General features: G+C 35.0%; 3 protein-coding genes across 3 annotated transcripts in view; all 3 read right to left on the bottom strand.

Moving 5' to 3' along the window:
• The window catches only part of LOC120351079, a 2,008-nt gene extending 1,879 nt beyond the window's left edge, over positions 1 to 129 (bottom strand). The window contains exon 1 of the mRNA XM_039427038.1: positions 121 to 129. Within this exon, the coding sequence (XP_039282972.1) occupies positions 121 to 129 (9 nt within the window). The remainder of the gene's footprint in view (positions 1 to 120) is intronic.
• A 699-nt stretch (positions 130 to 828) lies between these two features.
• On the bottom strand, positions 829 to 27,181 carry LOC120350873 (lipase 1-like; the record flags this gene model as incomplete). The annotated part of the gene is given in 2 exon segments (XM_039425948.1): positions 829 to 1,099; positions 26,803 to 27,181. Coding segments are annotated over 2 exon segments (496 nt in total), but the record flags the coding sequence as incomplete, so codon positions are not given.
• LOC120350875 lies at positions 7,887 to 10,206 on the bottom strand. Its single transcript, XM_039425949.1, has 2 exons — positions 9,842 to 10,206; positions 7,887 to 8,954 (listed from the first exon to the last, which is right to left on the bottom strand). The coding sequence occupies exons 1-2, from the start codon at positions 9,944 to 9,946 to the stop codon at positions 8,601 to 8,603; spliced, it is 459 nt and encodes a 152-aa protein (XP_039281883.1). The 5' UTR covers positions 9,947 to 10,206; the 3' UTR covers positions 7,887 to 8,600.

The following is a 27,181-nucleotide window of genomic DNA, read 5'->3' as shown; positions in this document are numbered from 1 at the left end:
TAGGGTTTGTTCTAATAGTTCTGGGCAGTGGCGCCGACTTTGGGGGGCAATGAATAATGTCTTAACAATAACCTCTCTCCACTTGTTCGATAACGAAGAAGCATAGACCTACATTATTACTCTTGTCATTTAGCTGATCTTTACAATATAAATGATGAAAATGTTATCTATTTGAAAATGCATATTCAATATTATTTATTCTGTGGTGGTCGGGGGGGGGCAATGCATGCAGTTTGCCTCCCCCCCTCAATATACTCACCAGAAAAACGTGAAATCAAAAGAGTCAAAGCATACTACAATATTTTTTTATTGAACTACTCAATGGACTTGGAATTCAAAAACTGCAATAATTGAGCTTCAAATTAAAACTCATTGGCATTTTCTTCAGTACAGAACTTTATTTACCGAATAGCATTCTAGAAAATTACCCCATTAGTAAACTTGATATGGAAACCTACAGAATCAATATTTATTCTAGTCCCAAGTTAGGTATTATAACCATTCAACTGAATAAATAAATTTAAAACAAAGTGAATAATGCAATACATTCTTATTTTAAACCCTACAAAACAAATATTTAGTCTTTCATCATTCACGATAATAGTTATCATGTCATATTTAATACTACTGGATGAATGAAAGTACTAATAAAGCTTATTGAGGAATGTAATGTCAATTTATGAATTTACTTGAAGGGTCCTTGTTACTTCACTATGTGAATTAGAAGATAACACATCATTTTTTAGAAAAACCACAGAGAAAGAAATCCTTTTACTTTGGGAAGAAACATGGGAATCAAAATAGAGTAATAGCTAGAACTTCACTCACCTAGACTATCATCTTTGCCAGCAAACACATAGTCTGAAGAGCTTCCTGTGGCTCCATGCATCAACAACACAACTGGCAAATTCCTCAGTCTGCCTCTTCCAGGGTGTATGATTCGAAATATTTCTATTTTAAACATCGTCATAGTATATTCTTTCTTTTTCTTCGACCAAAATTTTTGACCCTCCCTCTCCTTCACAATTATATCTCGACCGATTGGCACGTCAACAAGATAGGATTCCGCCTCATACCCGGCTTTCCTGATTAGTTCATCCTGGAATTTCGAAAAAGTGGGAGTTATCACTTTTGTAAGTTTATCATGGCGCGAAGCACACCGAAGAAATGCTTTTCATGAGATCCGTTGTTGCAGGAATGCAAAATTCGGTCGAGTGAAACCGATACAATAATTAGCTTGATACATCTCAGGAAGCGATCAATATGTTCATCTCTCATAGTGATAGGAAATAGATATATCAGAATGAAAACCTCGTACATCAATTTTTTTCAAAAATCGGTATTTCTCATTTTTGGTATGAAGACCATGTGATTCACAGCTATTGAAATCATCTCAAGAATGATATTACGATCTTTGGTGGAGAAAAAGCAAACCACGTAGATCAGTGTGTTGTCGCAGACAGTTGGAAGAGCTTGTATAATTGGTAAGTTTTGAGCTGCATACACATATACACGCATCCAACCCGCACTGAGCACGCCCCGCCCTCGTACCGCCCTCGTTCCTCCATCGCACCGCAGTCGCTCCGCCTCCGCTCTGCAGTCGCACCCATCATGAACGTTACGGAAGATGTTAGCTCTTCTCGCGTTCCCCGGTCGAACCACTCTTGCTCACCGGTCGATCATCAATTGCTCTGCTGGAGTGACGTTCGGTTGCGGAGCAGAGCTACAGTCTGTACGCACCTTAAAGGTCAACCGGGAAGCAAGAGTGGTTCTACCGTGGAACGCGAGAAGATCTAACATCTTCCGTAACGTTCATGATGGGTGCGTGGGCGGAGCGACTGTGGTTCGACTGTGGAACGAGGGCGGTACGAGGGCGGAGCGTGCTCGGTGCGGGTTGGAAGCGCGTATATGGGTACGCAGCTTTACATAGCTTCCATTCATTTTACACCTGAGATTTCAAAGTCTGATTCTATTGCCATATCAATTCACTTTTAAACGAACTATGTTTGATCTTTTCGAATGGGAATCTCTTAGATTTATTATCTAAAGCTTGAATTTTCTCAAATGATATTCTATTGGAAAACGTGTATTTCAACAGGTTAATTTATCATTTCTAGGTTATGTTTGTATGAAAACCTCGTAACGCAATCATCTGACACATATGTGGTTTTCATAACGTTTTACACGTTATTGACGTCAAAACGTTTACATAGTTTTCACGCGATTTTTGCAAGAGTTCAATGAGGTAAAGATTCATGTATGTAACTATTTAATATTAATAAATAATATAATTATATCGAATAATTATTCCAATAAACTTCGTGATCCGCAATAACATTCTTATTTTTTTGCAGATGATGACATCAAGAGGACAAATCGGTATGAACATGGTGAAGTGATCTTTATCGAAAAAGGATAAAAACGTTCCAAGTAAGTAGGTAGTATAAATGTTGAAGATGAATCCTTTTGGAATTGTATCACAAAAGCCTCAAACTCTGCGTTATGCAAGAACTTATCACTCTTTCATTTTCCACAAATTTTGCATCTGCCTTTCTTGACCAAAATTGTATCCATCAAAGACTACTCTTTTTTCTCTACTTCTTTTCTAATATTGATTCTGACATTTATTGGAAAACCCCTTCATGAATCATTGAGACGATTTTCATACTGCCAGTAACATACTAAGTTATCTCAAAAATGATTCAATTCTATATGTTTTTTATAGAATTTTCAACCAGGTTGAGTTGCTTAATTCATTTTCTATCGGATTGTGAGGATGAAGTTATCCAACATTCAGATTGTATGATAATATTGTTCATTAATTTCATCCTACGCTAATTGAGTTAGGTGTTATTTTGAAGAGTTTATTATATTTTTACAGGTATTTCCTCCTCGCTGGAAGACTTGGATCTCAACTTTAGTTGGGGTCTAGAAGGTATAGTATCTGATAGTGAAATTAATCAGGACGGTGTCAACACTCCAAACTTTGAACCCACTCAATCTTAAGAAAATGATCCAAGAAATGATAGTTCATCTAATAGTGGAATGAATCAGGACGATGTCAACGATCCAAACTTTGAACCATAGCCCAGTCAACGAAGTGTTATAGAGGAAAAAGTTTGGGAGACAATTTTCGACCCTGCAGTCCTGTTTGGGGTAGTAATGAGGTAAGCATATCAAAGTCTCCTTTGCAAGAGGTTGAGGGTGGTTCAAAGGTACCATTTTTTGGTTTCTCGCATATAACTCGAAAATTATGCATTTTACAGACATGACTATCCCATAGGAAATTAAAGCTCACATAATTTTCTACAATATTGAATACAAAACTTTTTCCATATCTCTCTCACTTCTCGAGATATCCGCTCTGAAAGATGTGACATTTTTGAAAAAAAAACACATTTTTCTTTAATTTTTTGCTATTTTTTCTCTTTTAACTTTTTTAATATCGATGGGAAAAATCCATGCTGATCATAAGCTCATAGAACATCAAATTCTCTTCAATCTGATGTATAATTTCACAAGTTTACGCACATCCTCACGACTGTTGCAGCAGCTTCAGTGTTGAGTGTGAGATCTGATCTACAGTTATGCAAAAATAGACCAATTGACAAAGGAATTTGAAAGAATGTTTTGAACACAATCTTTGACTTTGCAGCTTTGTTGGGACCAGTTATGGGGTGAACATATCGAAAGTCCCCATCCCTATGCCTTGTGCTGGAGGGATGAGGGTGGTTTAAAAGTTGCATTTTTCAATGTTTTGCTTACACGCTCATATCTTGAAGAAAATGCGTTCAACCGACATGACTAAATGTTCAAAAATGAAGCTTGATAAATTCTCTACAATATTTGTTTGGTGGTGATTTGTGATATCTCCAACATTTTTCGAGAAATAAGCTCCTAAATGTGTAAACTTGTGAAATAACAGCTTTCAATCAATTTTTCGATGTTCAGGGCCTACAACTCCCCAACAATGCATCTTAAAAATGAATGCTCACCGCAGATTTGTAGAGCTTTGTTTTCTCTTCAATTTGATGTATTATTCCACCACTTAATGTTTTCCTTCTATTGTTGTAGCAGATTAAATGTTGGGGGTGGAATTTTGTTGGGGCTGCGAAGTCAAAAATTGTGTACAATACATTCTCTCCAAATTCCTTTGTCAATTTGGACTCTTTTTCCATAATTGAAGATCTCACACTCAACACTGAAGCTGCTGCAACAGTCGTGGGGATGTACGTAAACTTGTGGAATTATACATCAAATTGAAGACAATTTGATCTTCTATAAGTTTATGTTCAGCATGGATTTTTCCCATCGATATTGAAAACGTTTTAAGAGAAAAAATAGTAAAAAATCGAAGAAAAATGTGTTTTTCAAAAATGTCACATCTTTTAGAGCGGATATTGCGAGAAGTGAAAGAGATATAGAAAAATTTGTGAAATCAATATTGTAGGAAATTATGTAATCTTCAATCTCTTATTTATTTATTTATTCATTTATTTTATTTTATTCATATATTCATTTTATAGGATAGTCATGTCCGTAAAATGCATAATTTTCGAGTTATATGCGAGAAACCAAAAAATGGTACCTTTGAACCACCCCCACCCACTTTTCGCAGGGGGTACGGATGGGGACTTTTGATATGCTTACCTCCTCACTACCCCAAACAGGACTGCAGAGTCAAAAATTGTCTTCCAAACGTTTCCCTCTATACCCTTTTTCGATCATTCATTGCCTGGACTACAATGCAGTCAGAAGAAGATGATCCAAGAATCGGGGAGAGGCACAGTAGAGTCGTCTTAGGCGAGAAAACATGGAACAAGAATGGAAAAGCATATGAGAGGAAATGGGTACGAAGGAAGAATAAAGAAAAGAGACAGAAAGAGGAAGAATACTTTGGAAGACGAAAAAATGATGAAGGAAGAACAGTCTTTGATGTGAAGAGGAGCAAGAGAGAAATGAAGAGACGATGCTCTTGTGATAAAAAAAAAACAAGAAGAAATTCCAATGCTTTGAATTGACAGCAATGTTTTCTATTTGAGTCATTACTTCTTAAAAAAATTTAGTAAATTACAGTTTGTGACATCAATACGACCTGGAGTGAAGAAAGGAGATTCAACAATGACTGACACAGATGTTTCGAGTATTGCCCTCATGGTACTATGAAGATCAAATTGAAGTTGTCAGACAATCTCTCAGAACTAGCAAGAAGAGTGAAAAATCCCAAAGATTATGGAGGAGATGATCCATTAGAGTCCTTGCACAAATCTAACCTTGCTATAGAGGCCAGCAAATTCAAACATCTTATAAAGCCATATTTGACTTATATGTGCCCAGCTGGCAGTAGTCGGTAGAGCAAATGAGATTTGAATATTTTTTATATTTAGGTGCCTGCTGAAATAAAGATACCATATGGTTCTTACCAGCTCTTCAAGGAGCTTATACAAAACTCTGCTATCAGTTGCTTCAATCTGCTGCCGCTTTATCAATCTGCAATCCTTACCGCTGCTCTGATTGACTCCACAATTATTCATAAATGCTGAGGAGGTAGATAAATATAAGGCTTCTAAATATTGCACAAGACAATATAGTACCGACATCAATCCAACTCGTTACCATCTGACAAAGGGGTCATCAGTGTGAGACAATACTGAGTGTGATCAACGACGGTATTTTAGTCAGAATTCCTTATACTTGTCACGTGGTATTTTAGTACCATCAAATATTTTGAAATGAACCAGTGAATTTTAATAGAATTATAAAATGGAAAAGAAGTTAGACCTAGTCAAAGGATCAATCAACTTAAATCGAATATTGTTAGCGATAAAGAGTAATAGTATTATCAAAAATGATAAGAAAACATGTATAACTGTGATTCAACAACTAAGGAATCCATTGGCAGAATTAAAAAATATAAAGCGGCTTACTTATTATTGGCAGATTATGAAAAATAAAAGTTTGCATGTACATTGAGGTTAGAATTGTTTGTTTACAACTTTAAATGAATCAATCGATCTAGAATAAATCGATAGTTATTTGAATCAATACCTAACGAATCAGCTGATTGTTCGATCAACCAGTATAATAGGTTGAAATTATAAAAATTTACTCACAAAAGATGTATTATTATATATACTAAGGAAGTTATGACTATTTATGACTATTTATTATAATCTAAAAAGCACGAAAATCAAGAGTATACAAAACTCAAATAAAAAACTAAATGTATATTGTTTATTAACATCGTATATCGCGATTTATTTATGAAATTAATTTGAGATAAACACTCCATATATTTATATGAAAACTTTTTATTAAAATTTTCCTATTATAAAGTTGAAGAAGCCCTGATTCTGAGGCGACCAATTGTATTGAGTTCACTAAATTGAAGACCAATCAGAAAGAAGCTTACAAAATTGTTCTAGGAAGAAATAAATTTTTCTGAAAACCTCTTTCTTCTGGCTTGCAATCTTGACCTGAGAGGATGCATATAGAGTTTAGGGTTCTTTCTTCCTTTAAATTTTAAAAATTACCAAGCCAACCCCTTTTTTAAATGTGAAATATTTGTAATTAATGTTAAATTATCTGTGAACTCAGTGTTGTTAAAGAGTTCGTAATTTGTAATCAATTCCCATGAATATATCTTTAATTCGGAAAGAAATCTATAAGAATCTGGACCACGCGTTAGCCCAGCAGAGACGTAAGGAACCTGCCTAATTAATTATTGGAAATAATTAATTCAATCCACAAGACCGTCAAGAACGTCATTAATGTGAGTGATAAATCAAACGAGCTCGTTTTAGGCTTTTCTACGTATAGTGGGGGAATCAACTAAAAGCGCTATTAAAATTAACTTAAATCAAAGAAAAAATCACAATGTGTTGAATACTATCACATAGTTTATAAGAACATTTTATGAATTTACTGGATATATGTAGGAAGCTTACTTCCATGCACGGCCCAAACTCATTATAAAACCCTGAGATCTCATGTTGAATATCAATTTTATTAATTATTATTATTTACTAATGGAGCAAAGTATATCATATCAAAATCGATAGACTGAACAGGTTTTTAATTGTAGAATTCTGAATTGACTGGAAGTCCAAGCATCAGTATTAAATATAATGTGTTTATGAATTTGAAACTCACTATTGTGAAAGCTATCAAAACCTGTGATAATTGTTCAGATTTTGGAAAAGAATTTATTTAAAGAAAATTATAGATATCGAATATTTTATATACACTGTTTTATGGGAATATATTTGTGTTTTATGTCAGCATACAAATCATAGAAATTTATTTTATCCTAATTCATCTCGTGATATACAGTTTGAGCTGTTTTGGTACCAATAAATTTTCAGCAGCACATAAAATTATTGAATCAAGTAATATTGATCTTATTAAGAGCACTCAGTATTTATCATCCTTTGATGATAATCATTTTAGTCTGCCAGAACAAGTATATTGATAATTATATTAATAAGGTTCCAGTTATATCATATAAGGATCCAGAGAGCTTCAAGAACTGGCGCTGTAAGTTCTAAGGAATTTCAGAAGGATAAATTGGTGAATACCTGTATTCATGACGAGCGTTTTAAGAATCAACTAGAAAAAACTATAGTTGGTCTTTATTATTCTCTAGTGGGTACATGGTTACTGATAATCAGTCATCAAATATTCTTTTAATTTCCTCACTGGTATTCTTCAAGAACTTCATAGAAGCAGCGGTAAGAATTATTAATCACCGGTCATTGAACCTTATGGTGATTAATTGTATTTGGAAAATTCATGTATCTACCACTGAGCTAGAGCTGAGGTTTGAACCCAGTAATTTTGCGAGCCGGACGGCCTTAATTTTTTGTGAATTTATTCGCAAAAGAGGGAATTCAGCTACTGCTCTTATAAATATCAAGAACATCGTATCATCTGTAAAGGATTTGCAATTTACCACCTTACACAATTATGGAACCACAAGCGTGAGGCATGATGAAAAGCTTACCTACTCAATCTTACTATCAATGATTAATGAAATTATTGATAAAACTGAAAGCTGCAAGCAGTATAATCTGAAGTTTATTCAACAAGATATATCTGATGATCTATTGTAAGTTTCTGGCTGAAATAATTGAGTTGCTCTCCAAATTGAAATTTTTCAAGCTGCATAAATACAGACAAACTGTATCACACGAGTTTGATAACATAATTCTCATAATAAAGAAAAATTGGATGGAAATTTCCATAAAATTTTATAACCAAATTTTGATCTTGATCTTTGAATCTAGATATTGTATGCTGACCAGGGTTATAGGTTATCTGAAGCATTATAACATTATCATTATTGAGGAAGATAAGACCCTAACTAAAATTTTAAGAACTATATTAATGTAATATATACATGTTGGCAATCATACCTGTAACTAGATGTTCTTTTCATAATCTATGTACATGACACTTGAAACTTTTAACACCACACAATTTCATCCAGAATAGGCACTAGCAGTGAGTCCATTTTAATATTCCGGTAATTTGGTAGTACACTCGGCTATTTATTTGAAGTAATACATAATAACGTCACCATGAACCAGTCACCGGCTAACTCACAAATTTCCTACTTTAGTGACCACCCCCAGAACCCTACGACCATGACACCGGCAAATCAACAACCCCAGGACAATGCAGCAGAGACCCCACGAGAGAGAGAGGGAGGCAGCATATGCTCCATCAATTTCGACCCGCAAAACCTGGCCCAATTGTCTTCTACTAAGATCGATAACGTCGTAGATGCGATTAACTCCGATGAGAGTCTGGCTGAGGGAGATGAGGGAGTGAGGGCGTCCAACCCAGTACCGACGTCTCCGCAGATCGCTCCAGGTGTCGCCGAGGGAGCAGAGAATGCCGCCAACCAATCCCCATACGATGTAGCCAGTCAACCACCATCCGCCACCGCCAACCTAGAAAATCGCAACACCACATTAGACTCTTCAGTCGGTTACATTACCAATCTTATGGCAAATGATTCTACAAACGAACTTAAACTCATGCTCAGTCAAATCTTAGCAGGACAAACTAAAGTCACTAAAGCCATCCAGGATAAAGCGGAGGAAAATACCAAAGCTGTACAAGAAGAGATCAAAACGGTCAGACAGGATGTCAAAGCTGTACAAGGGAGTGTGGAAAAAATGGAAGAAAAGTTTTCTAACTTCAAAGAGGAAGTGAGAAGCATGCTAGACATTAAAATAGAAATGCAATCTACAGTCATCAAAAAGTTAGAAACCCATATAGATGATGTCACATGCCAAGTGAATGAGTGGTTAGATGAGATACCCAGGGAAGTAGGAAAACAGGTGGACGTATTGGGTAAGGAGCTAGGCACCACTATCATGGGAACTGTCATGGAAAAGGTGTTAGAAAATAAGGGTGAGATAGAGTCAAAAGTGGAGGAAAATAATGATAAAATAGCAAAAATAGTCAAGGAACAAAGTAACGTGCAGACATGTATAGCCAATTTAGCGGAGGAGGGGGCAAAATCAAGAGAGAGATACGGCATGTTAGAGAATGCCATTGGCGGACAACAGTTGAAGCTCACCGGATTGTACGATGAAGTGAATACAAATGAGAAAATTATGAATGATAAATGGATCGCAAACGAGGAACGAGTCTCCAGAATAGAGACCCGTATGGAAAGTATCCCAGTCAGTCGGATGCATTATACACCGACTGAAGTGGTAAATGGCACTCAACATTTCCAAAATCTTGGAAAATTTGACAACTCCCACCGTCACATGCAACCCCGACCATTCATAGATCAAATAAAAGCCATTCAGGAATTGATACCCACCTCTTGGTTAGTATGGCGTTTCCAACTGTCCAGTCTATTACTTGGCGAGCTGCTGATGTTTTTCAAAAGCCGGATGTGAGATATCAATAGCCTGGAGGACTCCATCTCCCAGTTCCTGCAGCAGTATTGGAGCAAACGTAAACAGATGGACGCACTATCAGAGATTATATCATGCACATATGATAATAGAAGCAGACATTCTTATACCGAATTTGTGGCTAAGATGATGTGTAAAAATTCGCAACTAGACGAATCTTTAGCAGATTCATCATTAGCAAATATATTATCAAAAAGCTTTCTTTCAGTGTCCGCATGACACTAGCAGTATCTCTGATTTCCAGTTGCAAAGAACTGATAGAACATTTACACTGTATCCAGTCCGTTACTTCTGAATCAAATCAGGTAAACTATCGTGCAGGAAATTACAATCTCACTCTTCAGCATAATAGCAATAGTCTCAGGAGAAGTTATAATGGTGATAATCAAATGTCAAATGCCGGAGCAAACACTCGATATCCAAAATACACTGAAATTACCAGCAGAAGTCAATCGTTTGAAAACAGTTCTAGAAATAGATCTCCATATTACAATAACAAACAACAGGGTAAAGGAGCATATTATGATGGCAGAGATCGTTTAAATGGGAATAATTACAAGCGAGATGGAGGTCACAAGAATCAAGGTGAAACACATCAAAATCATAACCGAACAAAAATACATCTTACACAGTAGCACATACAACAAAGACAACCCAAAATCAACATGCAAATAACCCACCACCAAATTAAGAAATAAGTGCTCCTAAAACCACATGACTATATGACACCCCAGAAGTAAAGGATAATTATCCATCTGCCAAACTAGAGGAACCTACTAAGCCTCTCCACATAGACGCTACTTTCCGGGACGATCAGCGTGAAACACTCTTAGAAAATCCTGATAGTACCGAAGTCATGCCAGAGAGTCAACTACAAACTTATATCGAATGCAAATTGTATGGGACTAAACTACAAGCCTTGATTGACAGTGGCTCACAATGCTGTTTATTGCAAGAGGATATGTTTCTAAACATCAAAGATAAGCATGCAATAGCTACACTACCCCTTACTAATGTATACATTTCCGGTATTAATCCTGGCAGAAGAATAAGAGTGACCACTCAATGTCTCTTAAAAGTAGAAATAGAAGGTATTATATTTGAATATACTTTCCTAGTGTTACCAGTCAAAGGTCCATAAATGATAATAGGCACTGATTTCCTACAATATTTTCGAACCTGTTTGAATTTCCGTACAATAAAATTCCATGCAAGTCCTGAAATCACCACCAACGAAATTATCACACCTCTCAGTTTAAAAAGACATCCTGGAGAAAATCGGATAGTACAATTTGCATATCACATGGAAGGCGTTCCTAGGACTTGGGGTATTCATGAAATTAAAGAAACCATGGAGCATTTTGAAGTGTTGAGTTTAACGACAACAGATGATGGTGTGATTGATAAAGAGGTTTCCTCTGAAGAAATGTTGAAAAGATTATTGGATAAGATAAACTGTTATGCCGAATGGGATCTAGATACAAAAAACAGTGTCTTGAAGGTTTTCATTGAGAATAGAGATGTCTTCTCAGAACAACCAGGTCTAGCCAAAGACTTTGAATGCGGACTCAAAGTCAAACCTCATGAAGCCTATTCCCGAAAATCTTATCCAATACCATTTACATACCGCCCGGCAGCTATAGCAGAGATAGATAGAATGTTAGAATTGGGGATTATTGAACCATCAAGCTCTCAATATAGCTTGCCAATTGTATGTGTTGCTAAGAAAGATGGCACCGTGAGATTATGTCTGGATGCACGAGCGCTTAACAGCATTTTGGAAGATGACCGTGAGAGCCCAGACCAGATAGAACAAGTACTTCAAACCTTTAGTGGGAAGAATGTATATTCTACAGTTGACCTAAGCGCAGGTTATTGGCAGATCCAGATAGCAGCAGAATCAAGAGATTATCTATCATTCTTATTCAACAGAAGAAATTACCGCTTCACCCGCCTAGCTTTTGGACTGAGGAACGCCATGGCCATATTTATTTGTTGCCTTCGTCAAGCTGTAGGAGAAGATGTCACAGATTTCTGTACACTCTACGTGGATGATGGAATTATTTCTTCAGCAAATATTCAGGACCATTGCCAACATCTGAAAACAGTGTTTCATCGCCTCATCAGGTGTGGAATCAAATTGAAATTGTCAAAATGCGAATTCTTTGCACAACAAGACAAATATTTAGGACATATCATCACCCCAGACGGCATCTCCCAAGATAGCAGTAAATTAGAAGCCATCAGAAAATTCCCTTCACCTACTAACCGAAAGCAACTGCAGAAATTCATTGGATTCCTTCAATTCTATAGACGTTTCAATAGCCGTATGTCACACTACACTGCCCAATTAAGTCACGTACTATCTACCAACAAAGTGTGGAAGTAGACAGAAGCAGAAGAGAAGATATTTCGAGAATTTGAAGAGGCTTTCCTTGAAATAGTTGTATTAAGTCATCCCGATATGAGCCAACCATTTTACATAAACGTAGACGCCTCAGATTACGCTATAGGAGCTGAAATATTTCAGAAAAGTGTCGAGGGAGAGAAAGGAGTATTGGTCTTCTTTAGTAAAACTCTAAACCCAGAACAAAGACGTTACTTGATTACAGAAAAAGAGCTATTAAGTATAGTAGAAGTATGTAAAAAATACCGCACACTACTGTTGGGAAATAAAATTTATATCAACACCGACCACAAAGCTCTTACATTTTTTAAACAGCTAAATTAAACCACAACAGACTGTCAAGATGGTTTCTCGCTCTTCAAGAGTTTGATCTCGATCTCACCCACTTACCAGGAAAGCAAAACCAAACAGCCGATTTTCTATCCGAAGAATTAGATGCCACATACTGTAACGACACAAACCTGAAATCCTATGCAATGGAAATGGACGAAAGCATACCATATCCCGAAAATATCAAACCTAAAGTCTACAAGAATACACTAACACCCAGAAGGATTCAGAACGCGCAAAAAGAAGTCCCCAAGCTATCCCAAATTTTAGAAATATTGGAAGAAGGATCACCGGAACCAACCAACTACCTACGACAGTACACGCGATACCGAGGATTTCTATTTCACCACACCACACCACAAAGTTATAACTGGCGAATCATAATACCAAAAGAAATAGCAGAGGAAGTGATTAAGGAAACACATGAGAGAATTGGCCACTTTGGAGTAAGAAAAACGATATGTACACTAGAAGAAGCCTGCTATTTGAAAGGTATGCACAAAAAGGTAGTCAAAGTGTTAAGAGCATGCGACCTATGTCAGAAAACAAAACATCTAAAATATCAAATCAGGGGAGAAATGATACCTATATTGCCGACCGCCCCATTGGAGTTAGTATCAGCAGACATTTATGGTCCTCTACCCCTAGCACAACATGGGAAAAAATATATATTCGTGTTAACATGCACATTCTCTAAATACACCATGTTCTTTCCCATCGGTAAACTAACAGGTGAAACCCTAGCGAATTGCGTAGTGGATAAGTGGACTCCACAAGTAGGAAAACCTAAGCGCATTTTATCAGATAATGCCTCATATTTTTGTAGTAAACAATGGAAAAGAATACTTGACCTGGCCAATATAAAAATATCTCGAACTTCCACATACTCTCCTAGCTCGAGTCCTGTGGAGTGCCGTATGGCAGAAATCTCACGATTCATGAGGGCGTACTGCTCTGAAAAACATCAAAGTTGGGTTAGATATCTATCATTCTTGGAAGAGTGTTTCAACAATTGTATCAATGAAAATACAGGATATACACCAGTAGAAGTTTTTTTCGGGGAAAGAAATAAAATGTTTATTGAAAAGTTAATAGATTTCCCACTGCCGAATGCTTTAACTCATCCTAACCTAGACATCTGTCACATTGTACAACAGAGATTAGAAAGGTCAGCGACCTCATGAAAACATTATCATGATAATAAATCCAAACAGTTTAAATACAATATCGGAGATGGAATACTCTTAAAAAGTCATAGATTATCCAATGCATTAGAGAAAACTACCAGAAAATTCTTTCATATTTATACTGGACCATATAAAATTGCAGCCGTAACTGAACGTAATACAGTTCAGTTGTATGAAGAATGCAAACCAAATTTAACTTGGTGGGAAAATATCTCTAATCTCAAACCGTATTATCGAAACACTAAGCTATAAGGAGGTAAATAATAATATTTAGATGGAATGTCACTCGCCTCACCTTTCAATGAATACATACGAGACGAATGCCAAACAACACACTTATTTAGCAGACGAGTATCCACTTCGACCAGCAACACCTGAAAATAAAGAAATAAAAAATTTAGAAGCCATCTATAACACCATCATCAATCACAAACCAATAGAATAAATAACATTCAATTTAAAAACCAGCTTACCGTATATCTTCGAACCATCAAAATGGCGACAGTTGATGAACAGAAGCCAACAAAAGTCAGCTGTTCACTGCAAGAACCCAAGTATTCAATGCCTATTGAATCGCCCAAGTTGATACCCCAGAAAAAAAGGCTCAAGTGTCATATAAATGTGAATTATATATGTAAACATGTTATAAAAAGTATTATATTATTATTATCAATGTGTAAATCCAAGGGAGAAAATGAATAAAATTATCTACCAAATGATAAAACTGCCTAATTTTACCACCAAAGATTGTTAAGCCAAAGTTCATGTACTAAAAGACTAATAGGTTCTTGTCAATAAAATTTACCAAAGATTATTTATTAAAATTACTCATTGTGTAAGCACAAAGCCCAAATTAATTAAGAGAGAGAAATCAGAATGTACAAGCCACTGTTCTATGTCGAGGGAGAAGAAATGTTATATTCTGCAAGTCAGAGAACTATAGTGTTGTTAGGTTGGCAATGATTTTGCACTAACGTTCAAATGTGCTTGCAGCCTGAGGGTGGAGCGTGGATTGGAAAAAAATGTTTATATTGTGTATGGAGGAGGAGATAATTTATACTTATAAATTGTATGTGTTAGGAGATTGGCCGATGTAAGGCGTATGTATTTGAATTGAATTTATTCATTATTATATGTGTTGTTGAATTGTTATGAGACACGATTCTCATAAGATTTATTAACAGGCTTTGTAACATGTGTGATTTCTGATCCAAAACCAACAGGATCATAAAATTATATTATATTCTCGAATTGTCATTTTATATCAGAAATCAGAGGGCGTATTGTGTCATGTGGTATTTTAGTACCATCAAATATTTTGAAATGAACCAGTGAATTTTAATAGAATTATAAAATGGAAAAGAAGTTAGACCTAGTCAAAGGATCAATCAACTTAAATCAAATATTGTTAGCGATAAAGAGTAATAGTATTATCAAAAATGATAAGAAAACATGTATAACTGTGATTCAACAACTAAGGAATCCATTGGCAGAATTAAAAAATATGAATCGGCTTACTTATTATTGGCAGATTATAGAAAATAAAAGTTTGCATGTACATTGAGGTTAGAATTGTTTGTTTACAACTTCAAATGAATCAATCGATCTAGAATAAATCGATAGTTATTTGAATCAATACCTAGCGAATCAGCTGATTGTTCGATCAACCAGTATAATAGGTTGAAATTATAAAAATTTACTCACAAAAGATGTATTATTATATATACTAAGGAAGGTTGATGTATAGAAATACGGACAACTATTATTTCTGTATAAATATTTATTATAATCTAAAAAGCACGAGAATCAAGAGTATACAAAACTCACATAAAAAACTAAATGTATATTGTTTATTAACATCGTATATCACGATTTATTTATGAAATTAATTTAAGATAAACACTCCATATATTTATATGAAAACTTTTTATTAAAATTTTCCTATTATAAAGTTGAAGAAGCCCTGATTCTGAGGCGACCAATTGTATTGAGTTTACTAAATTGAAGACCAATCAGAAAGAAGCTCACAAAATTGTTCTAGGAAGAAATAAATTTTTCTGAAAACCTCTTTCTTCTGGCTTGCAATCTTGACCTGAGAGGATGCATATAGAGTTTAGGGTTCCTTCTTCCTTTAAATTTTGAAAATTACCAAGCCAACCCCTTTTTTAAATGTGAAATATTTGTAATTAATGTTAAATTATCTGTGAACTCAGTGTTGTTAAAGAGTTCGTAATTTGTAATCAATTCCCATGAATATATCTTTAATTCAGAAAGAAATCTATAAGAATCTGGACCACGCGTTAGCCCAGCAGAGACGAAAGGAACCTGCCTAATTAATTATTGGAAATAATTAATTCAATCCACAAGACCGTCAAGAACGTCATTAATGTGAGTGATAAATCAAACGAGCTCGTTTTAGGCTTTCCTACGTATAGTGGGGGAATCAACTAAAAGCGCTATTAAAATTAACTTAAATCAAAGAAAAAATCACAACGTGTTGAATACTATCACATAGTTTATAAGAACATTTTATGAATTTACTGGATATATGTAGGAAGCTTACTTCCATGCACGGCCCGAACTCATTATAAAACCCTGAGATCTCATGTTGAATATCAATTTTATTAATTATTATTATTTACTAATGGAGCAAAGTATATCATATCAAAATCGATAGACTGAACAGGTTTTTAATTGTAGAATTCTGAATTGACTGGAAGTCCAAGCATCAGTATTAAATATAATGTGTTTATGAATTTGAAACTCACTATTGTGAAAGCTATCAAAACCTGTGATAATTGTTCAGATTTTGGAAAAGAATTTATTTAAAGGAAATTATAGATATTGAATATCTTATATACACTGTTTTATGGGAATATATTTTGTGTTTTATGTCAGCATACAAATCATAGAAATTTATTTTATCCTAATTCATCTCGTGATATACAGTTTGAGCTGTTTTGGTACCAATAAATATTCAGCAGCACATAAAATTATTGAATCAAGTAATATTGATCTTATTAAGAGCACTCAGTATTTATCATCCTTTGATGATAATCATTTTAGTCTGCCAGAACAAGTATATTGAAAATTATATTAATAAGGTTCCAGTTATATCATATAAGGATCCAGAGAGCTTCAAGAACTGGCGCTGTAATTTCTAAGGAATTTCAGAAGGATAAATTGGTGAATACCTGTATTCATGACGAGCGTTTCAAGAATCAACTAGAAAGAACTATAGTTGGTCTTTATTATTCTCTAGTGGGTACATGGTTACTGATAATCAGTCATCAAATATTCTTTTAATTTCCTCACTGGTATTCTTCAAGAACTTCATAGAAGCAGCGGTAAGAATTATTAATCACCGGTCATTGAACCTTATGGTGATTAATTGTATTTGGAAAATTCATGTATCTACCACTGAGCTAGAGCTGAGGTTTGAACCCAGTAATTTTGCGAGCCGGACGGCCTTAATTTTTTGTGAATTTATTCGCAAAAGAGGGAATTCAGCTACTGCTCTTATAAATATCAAGAACATCGTATCATCTGTAAAGGATTTGCAATTTACCACCTTACATACTTTCTATGACTTTTAAACAGAATTGATTAGGCGTAATTCTATGACCATGTGTTTCAGTCAATTCGACTTCAGTAATAAGGCTGAACCATTCAAATAAATCTTGAGAACATAATATTTCTGAAGATTTAATGATCAACACTGTATATTGCTGATTTAGCCAACACATTCGGTGAAGAATATAGTTGGTTGATAATTTTATTAATTTGTCAATAATAATAAAACATACTCGTACAAGATTGGTCATGCATGAGGACAGGATTATAAATGAAAGGTACACCTATCAACAAATGGAACATAATATAATTACATTTGGCATCAATGAGCAAAAATAAAATATGGAACAATAAATATAAAAAATATCTCAGATGGCTCGAGTAAAACTCTTATCATGCTTACTAATATCGATAAATAGTTCTTGTAATTATCCTATCAGCATACATTATACATTTATATGTTTCAATTGTTTGACTTGCTTTCGCTTACCAAATGAAAATTTATAATTCCATATTCCAACAATATCAAAATTCAAATATCAATTCTCAGGGTATGAGTTCGGTGGTCAGTGGAATTTAGATAAAATAACTCATCTTAGGGACTTTGAGCTTCTGGTAATTTTTCTTGAAATAATACTGATATTCAAATACATTGAATGAGCATACGTAATAATTTAGATAGTGATAGATACTTATATATTCAAATCTCATCAATATTCTTCATAAGACTTTTCCTTTATTCATAATTACTTGCACAAATAAGTTCAAATCAAGCTTGATTTTCAAATGTAATCTTCGACGAGCTAGCTTTATCGAATTTCTATAAATTCGTTGCATTGAGGGCCCTCTAAAATATTTTACAACTCACGTGCGCCAATTTTTCACAAATTTGAAGATGTGGCATGGATTTGCCTCTTGTGTCCTATGCCTTATTCCTGGTGAGCTGCTGTCGTCTTCTCCAATGGAAATAACTACTTTAATAACTCATGTCATAGAGCGACTTCAGCGAGTTATGTTGACTACTTAACAGGAACATTTAAAATTTTAACTTTAGCAAAAATAAAATTAAATATTATAAGGGGTTCAGTATAATGCTCTCATATTGGTTGGCGTCCCGGTTGATCCCCTTTTATAAGGGCGTGAACGTAGTTTTTTCCTCCCCATCCTACAATTCCATAGGTAAGCAAAGACTGAACTAAGGAATAGTAGAACATCTTCATGCACTTCTCGTCTTTAATTGTTCTCAGCATTTTTAACTTGAATATTATTTCTCTAAACTTCTTGCAGAGGCAATCTTTATGATGATCCCAGCGTAGAAAAGAGTCTAGTATAATGCCGAGGTATTTTATTGTTGATTTTCTGTGGATAGTGAATGCCGTGGTGTTGGAAAAGTTGACTGTTAGAAGATTTTCTGTGGGCTGTCCATGTTGTGTAGCTGAGAAAGTTAGAAAGTGGGTCTTGTCATAGTTAAGAGTGAGCAGATTCTGATTTAGCCAATGTGATATTTTCTGTAATCCAGTTTCAGCTTTACTTCATGCTATCGGCCACGTTGGCCCTGTTAACATAAGAACTGTGTCTTCTGCTAAGGTGGTGATATTGCCTTCAATTTTTATACTGCACAGAGGATTTATATAAATCAAGAAGAGTGTTGAACCAAGGACTGTACCTTGCGGTACTCCATATTCGTCTTTGAGCTTGCTGCTTCTTTGTCCATTGACTGTGAGACCCTGGGTCCGGTTTGACAATTAGCTTTTGAATAGATCTCATGCCACTCCTCTGATTCCATAGTTGTGGAGTCTCTCCAGCAGAATATCATGTGACACAGTATTAAATGTTTTTTTCAGATCCAGAAAAATTGCCAGTGGTTTCTCCTCACAGTTGATTTTCTCTGTTATTTTAGAAATGACATTGTGGTTTGCATCATTGGTACTACAGTTTGATTTGAAGTCATATTGATTTGGTGATAAAATGATGTTTCTTTTCAAGGAAGTTGATGAGTCTCGATTCGACACATTCCTCTAAAATTTTCTCTAATATATTGACAAGTGATATTGGTTCATAACAGTTCAAATCTCTCTTGTCCCCTGCTTCGAAAATTGGGCATATAATAGCTTCCTTCAAACACTGAGGAAAGGTACCTTCTTCTCCTAGGATTTTATTGGCAATCAGTGTTAATGGTCTAGCAAGAGCTATACTATTCTGTTTGAAGAGCTCTGGTCTGAAGTTATCTGGACCTGGTGCGCTGTCTGATTTGAGACTGCTGATTACTTTTATCATTTGTTCTTCATGTACAGGTGTAAATATATTGTCTCACATCTAGTGTTTGTAACTATGGGTTCGTCTGCAGGTTGTTGTTGTTCAATATATTTTGTGTCAGTTCAAATCCAATATTTTCGAAGAACTCGTTGAAAACTTTTGTAAATGTCTTCGTCATTCTCTCCCAGTTTCAATTCTCTCCCTTGTACATCCAGTTTTCTGATTTGTGTTCTTGATCTCTGAACTTCAATTATTTCACGTATCACCTTCAATGTCTGCTTTGCATCTCTTAAGTTTCGAAACATGTGGGAAGAATATTGTTTTTTTGCTTCTACTTTAACTCTAGTTAATAGGTTTCTGAATTTCCTGTAATATTGGTGTAGTTGCACATTTTATGTACTATTTCTACATTGTTTGTGAAGTTTATCTCTTCTCCTTATTGATGTTATTATTCCCACTGATATCCATAGATTGATTTTTTTCTTTCTGTGTGGAACGGAGTAAGCTTTCTTACATTCTTCCACGTGCTTATTCATTATAGTGACAAACTCTTTCAATGCGCCTTCAGTACTATCCTGCTTGTGAATGGAGTCCACAAGTTTGTTTCTTCCACAAGCAGTGATGAAAACTTGACTTTTTTGAAGACTTCTCTGTTATGCTTCTTCTCTGCATTATCAATATCTTTGTTGCTTCTTATTCCTAGAATAGTGATGAAGTGGTCTGTTATTGAGTTTTGAAAAAAACTATTGGCATTGGGTCTTTTTTGAAATTCACTAAAATGTGATCCAAGCATGAAGCGGTGTTGTCGTGGGAGCGAGTAGGCTGTTTAATACAGTGAGCAAAACCAAATTCACTGAGTAAGCTCTCATAATCATGCAGTTGACGATGCTTGTTTAGTTCTATTGTGTTAATATTGAAGTCTCCTACAACTACATGGGAATGTTGACTTGATCTCTCAAACAGATGTATCATAACGTTGATGAATTCTGTCAAATCTGGGTTGGAAGGTGACAAATATACTTCCTTGAGTTTCGAGGCGGAGATTCAAACAGTTGGCCTGTCGAATTTCTGACTCCTCAACTTCAACGTTAATATCAGTTTCAACATATACAATTACTCCATCATTCTGTAGATGATTCTTCTCTGTTGCATATAGATTGTAGTTACTTATTATGCGTGGAGTTTTACTGCAAGACATCCAGCATTCTGTCAATACAATTACATCAAAGTCACACTGTAAGTCCTCTCCTTGGATTAGGAACTCATCAACATTCTTGTTGTAACTTCTGATATTGAAACTAATTATTCTCAGGTTGAACTGTTCCAAGCAATCGAACATATATTTAGGATCCAGAGTTGCAATATCATTTATATCTTCTGAGTCGAGCTCTTCTACCAGTTTATTCATCAATTTCACAATGTTCAGTATTGGCTTCACCTTCCAAGTTTTTTTTGCTCTATACCATAAGCTCTTTTTCTGTTCTGTCCTTTACTCTATCAATAATATCCTGTGTTGCATGATCGTAGCCTGTTGTGGGATATCTGAAGCTTTCTGTATGTCTGGATATTGCGACAATAGCGTGTGATACACTGTTATAAATTTTATTGTCTCTTGTGTCAATCCTCACTAACACTACATCCTTTGATGTGAGCCCCTGCGCTTCGTGAATTGTGTTAATTCTTTGAGACTCATATCTATTCATGCCATCAGTGAGAATTTTCTTCTCCTTTTGTGTAAATGTGAGGATCAGAGTATCTTCCTTCAGCTGATGAATTTCGCCGTTTTCAAATGTTGGAAGTATTGATCTTACTTGTGCGTTCTTTGTACTGATTCCTGGGTAGAATGATTGAAGTGCAAAACAGACATCCACTGGAGACCGCTTATATACTCTTCCGGCTCACAGAAATCTGAAATTCTGTTCCACTAATCTTGGTAACTACTTGTGATCTCTCTATTTATGGGACTGGCGTATTGTGCTGAGACTGAATCTCTTATATCCTTTATGCTTGCTCTAGTTTAAGTTAAAACTAAATCTCTTCCTGGAGAGTGCTCTCGTATTATATATGTAGATTTTCCACATCCAGGCACTCCTTCTATCCAACTGATTTATGGGAATCTGGGCTTGTTGATGTGAATTTTATTAATTTCACTCATTAGCTCGCCATCTAGCATAAGGTCTGTATCTCTAGTGACTAATATGTATTTTTCAGTTGTTTTGAACCTATTCTCCTCTTCTAAGGATATAACATATTGCCTCTCTCTTCTAGACTGTATCTCATTCGGTATAGAGTGTTTGTTTTTGATAGAAATGTTTTCATTATAAAATATGTTCATATCTTTTCTTTTTACTCCATCAATAGCTCTACTTGTCACGTCATAACATATACCATTGAGAATCTGCTTGTAGATTTTAGCATTTTCAGCATCAGCCTTTTCAAGGAGGTTACGAAGTTCTATCATTGTATTAACAATATATTTCGTACTTTGACACACCCACGAAAAATCCAGCAGGATACTCTGTAGCATTAGCATTATATTGACTTAGTATTTCTAAGTAATTGATATTATTTCAATTTCTTGATTGTAAAATACAAAATGAAGGGCTTCATTCTCCAATACAGAACCCAACATACTCATTGCCGGTATATCTTGGATTGCATTGTTAAAAATATCAATATTTCTACTATTAGGGGATGATTAACTAAACTCCAACTGTTTAGAAGAGCAAGTGTATTAATGGATCTCTGATGAGCTTGTTCGCTTGTTTCTATGATGAGTTCTTGACATTTAGATTTTCAAGAGAAAACAGTTCTTTACCCTGCTTCAGTGTTAGTGAGTTGTTGCCATTCATTCAGATGAGTTTTCGAGCATTTTAAAAATCTTGAGCCCTCTTAGATAACAGCATGCTGTTGTCTTCCTTGCATGCAAAAGAAATAACAAAATTCACATATTCTACATAATTATGAACAAGATTTGTTCTACTTTTTGGGGTTTTCACAGTCGAAATTTTTTATGTTGAATTTTTTCAATTTGTTAAGCATCTTACATTTATTTCTACTAGAGGTATTATTCATATTGATTTGTGCTACAATAGAAACTTTTTGTTTACTGAAGCGTTGCACGGTATCATGAAAAAAGTTTTTTATAGGTACCCATAGTCGGTCTTTTTAACTAGTTTCCTCAATGCTTTTTCATATTCTAGACAGCTTTTGTCACTAACTTTGTGATTTGCTGGATTTTGTTGTTTTTTTGCAAATAGCACATACTTCTTTTTTTTCTTATTTGGACATGCCTTGATTTCATGACCAGTTCCCGTACAGTGGCTGCATGTGTTTTGTTGCTGATTACAGTGACGGCCAATATGATTTAATCCTTGACAGCGGAAGCATCTACTAACAGACACGTGGTCCTTGATGTTGCTCGAAGACCAATCTATATAATTATACTCTCCACATATTTTTGAGTCTGTTCCTTATATATGCATTCCACCACCCAATTAACCTGACTTTTGTCTTTTGGACCAATCTTGAAAATTGGCTTGAATGAATAATTTTTGAATTGCTCGATCTGCATTGAATCTAGCAGATTCCTATCATGAACTTCAGAAATTCAGCATTTCTTAGTGAAGACTCACCAAAAATTTTATTTTAGTCCACACTAGAGTCCATCACTAGGAGCACTCCCCCACCCAACACATTGATCGCTTTTTTATTTTCAATGAGTTCTCATTGGAAACAGTTTTTTTCACAACTATTCTCAGGTTGTCACTTATTTCTGTCTCTGTGCCCTGGATGTTCTCCGGTTATATCAGAACAGTTTTTTCCTTGGGTATTGGTCTGCTCCTCTGTTCACTCATCTTCTCGGCAGTCACTCCTGGCTTCCTTTCTTCCTTCTTCTTGGGTAGTTGAACCGTTTCGGCGTAGGTTGGATTATTCTGGATTGGTGTTGGAATTGAGAAGTTTGATGTTAGCTTCTCAATTTTTTCCTCAATCTTGCTGAGTCTCACATCTATCCTCGTTTTGTCAGCTGCCACTTCACTGCTCTCACTGGTTTTTCGTGCCAGGACTTTTAATTCAAAACACAGCTCCAGAAAATACTGGTAGTCGGCCTTAGATATTTTTCTCTTCTCAAATAGTTTTGAGCCCCACATCTTGAAAGATAATTGTAATTTATCAAGTTCATTATATTTATCTCTCGACTCCATTTGTCCTAAATCATTTATATTTTCACTTTCTTCACTTGACTCCATTTGTCCTGAGTTATTTATATTTTCACTTTCTTCAAACTCCGATGCTAAAAATTGTGATAGTTTTTCTGGTGATCCCATTTCATATCGAAATCACCGTTCCGAGCCTTGACCCAGTTTCACGAATCACTAACGAATACTATTTCAATAACGAAAATTTTGTACACTCACGCAGAATTTTGCTGATTGAACTAAAGACTACGACTAACAATGAAAACGATGTTCACTCTACGTCAGTGGCGGATCTACGGGGGGGGGGGGGCTTTCGGGCTCAAGCCCCCCCCCAAAACGCCTAAATTTTTTTTTGTAAGAATGTAAATTTTATACAAATATAATTAGTTTGAAGCTGGTAAAGTATATTCATTGGCAAGAATGACCTAATTCCACTACTACGTCTTCAATTGTATTATATCCCTTAACATTTTAATACTTTGTATAATATCTTAGTTACATTTACATTGCCTGCCCGCTCCGTTTATCTGGTTTCATTGAAACAAACGCGCACTATAGAGGACGCACATACAGTGACTTAGCGGTTTCCCCTAGAGGCGTCGGCGCTGGTTCCCCCCCCCCCTACTTGGAACAACCGGTTTCCTTCTTCGATCACCTACCCAAGCTTATTGTCACTCCTCGCAATCATTGTTACTCGCTTAGTCAGTCCGTAAGCTGTTTCGTGATTGCTAATATTATCTTTGTTTTCTTTGTGAAAAGTACTTGTCGAACGTTTTTATTAGGTGTGAAGTTCAAATAAACGTGTTATTGTTTGTGTTGTGGAAATGTCTAAACGTAAACAAACAAATATTTCCTGCTTTTTCAAGAACCCGAAGAAGAGTAAAAGTGAAAACGTTCACATGCAAAATGGCGCCGAAACTGGTTCATCGACAATTCGAGCGTCACCTCAGACGGAACATACTGACCCAGGCCAGTTACTTCAGCCTCTGGAAAGCAGACCCATTTACTCTCATTCGGAGAAATATGACATTGCTAATTATGTTGGAAAATCCAATATAATTGATGAGGGAATTTATAATGTTTTAACAAAACCTTGGGTTCCAAGTAACTCCTATGTTTTTCCAACTAATGTAGAATCCGGACAAATCAGAAAATTTAATTTAAAATGGTTGAGTGAAAAATGGCTGGCATGAAAAATAAAACACCTCTAGGGATCGAGTCCTTGATCGAGTGATTAACTGGCGTATGCTCTTCACAGGTAATTGAAAAGTTTGCTCAAAAGCACACAAGGCGTTTACAGTTCCTGTACAGCGACTAGCGATGAATGACAGTATTAATTCTCAGACCATCACTTCAAGTCTCCAAACAAAAGTTCCAACTGTGTCCCCATCATTATTTATTCATCTCCAGGTAGTAGAACTATTTCGAAATATTAAATGTACGATGTACTTAAAAATAAATCCTTTACATATTTTTGATCTGTCTTTTATTAACTTTAATGTATTTCATTATTAAATAAATAAACAAAACATCCTGAAAACGTTTACTGTGAAACACACGTTTTTACTCCATAAAACTTCAACAATTAACTTCATTAAATGTAAGCCCTTTCACAAAATTTTCCCCTGTTCAGCCCCCCCCCCCCCCAAAATAAAATTCTAGATCCGCCACTGCTCTACGTCTGCTGAACTACTACACGATAATATGATGATCAATTATTACATATACACGATAATATGATCAATTACATGATAATTCACAAGATATAACAAATATTTGGTAATTTGGGTATCATCCTTTTCAATGATTTTTCATTTTATAACTAGGAGTTCAAAGCCTGAGTCTTCAATGTTCAATTATATGCGCAATTTCTAATAATTTTGATAATTATAAATTCTCTTTAGTTCTGAAGAATTATTTCAGCATTGTTAATTTTTATTTCCACTCAATGTTCAGATAAATATTATCATTAAGTTCCAGAAAAATAAAACATAATTAATATAGTCACATCATAAATAATAGTAGCTTAGAATGTGAAAAACCTGTAGATCACAGAATCGTTTATTATGAAAACCATTTACGTCAAGAATGATATTGAAAGCATTTAAGTCATGATCAGGTAAAAATGAAAAACTTGTAAGTCCAAGAAATAATTATTAAGATCGTTGTTTACAACTGTTGAATTTGTATTTGGAGAAGCAATGGACATATAGTTGTACTAAATTCAATGAGAAAATATGATAATATTATCTATAAGTAGGGATAAACAGCTTTTAATGTCTCCTGTAAAATTTGATTTTTGGATCTACGAGTTTTTCACTCTAAGCCATCAAAATATAATTTTTAAACAGTCAGCCGTGAAATATTTATGTTTGTTTCAGATACACATAGATGCAGATTGATATAAATGAAATTTTATTAATTTACTTGAATACTATTATGGTTACATATTGAATTAAATCATTTTTTCCGTGGAAGATTGTTTTGAAGAATCATTAGTATTTTATTAGTACCATTGAGAATTTCAAGTTTCAAAGTTCAGTAAGCTAACAAAATAACATATTGCAGCATACAAACCGCTTATCAAATTGATTTTTTTCACAAATGAGCTTAATTTTTCACTTGACAGTGATATTTTTTAAGAGTAAAGGCTAGTCTACTTGGAATAGTTATCTAGTACCCGATTGAGGATACCTCAAGGCTTTTTGTAGGCCTACTCTTACTGTTATTGAAATTTTTGTTAATATTGTGTATTTTCAGGTGGGCTTACAAAAATTTTCCACAACGAACTAATATATTAGAATCATTTATTGACTAATCATAAATGAATGCCACTACATAAAATGTTGAAGAAACGAAGACCATCGATTTGATTATTTGCTTCTGTGAATAAATAAAAAATGTAAACTTACAGTTCGCTCCATAACGAAGGGTTCTTTTTGTTTGTTACTACCTTTCCTGAAGATACCAAGAATTTTTTTCTTTCCCCTTACATCATTGGGGAGTGGTGGTGTCTCCGCAGAATCTTCTTCATTGTATTTATCACTTCTTCCACTGCTATTGATTTGTGGTAAATCCAGTAGAAGGATGGAAATCACAAACAATTTGGTAGCCTGACTTTTCCACATACCTAGCATGTCCAGATATATATGTCCTAGTATATGTCCTGTATATTATGTCCTAGCATATATAGATGAATGATATCCTAAATATAATATACCGTAGCCTACTTCACAATATAAAATTTCCAGAATATCAGGCACTCTAATAGTAGGCTGATGCTTTCTTGAA

This window comes from Nilaparvata lugens, chromosome 4, assembly GCF_014356525.2.
Source record: "Nilaparvata lugens isolate BPH chromosome 4, ASM1435652v1, whole genome shotgun sequence".
In the NCBI taxonomy this organism is placed as follows: Eukaryota; Metazoa; Arthropoda; class Insecta; order Hemiptera; family Delphacidae; genus Nilaparvata; species Nilaparvata lugens.
This window is presented reverse-complemented; position numbering and strand designations above follow the sequence as displayed.

Coding starts and splice junctions, on each gene's coding strand:
- LOC120350875 (XM_039425949.1), bottom strand. CDS start 9,946: ATGGAGTCCTCCAGGCTATTGATATCTCACATCCGGCTTTTGAAAAAC. Junction 8,955..9,841: donor AACGCCATACTAACCAAGAG/GTGGGTATCAAT, acceptor GCGATTTTCTAG/GTTGGCGGTGGCGGATGGTG.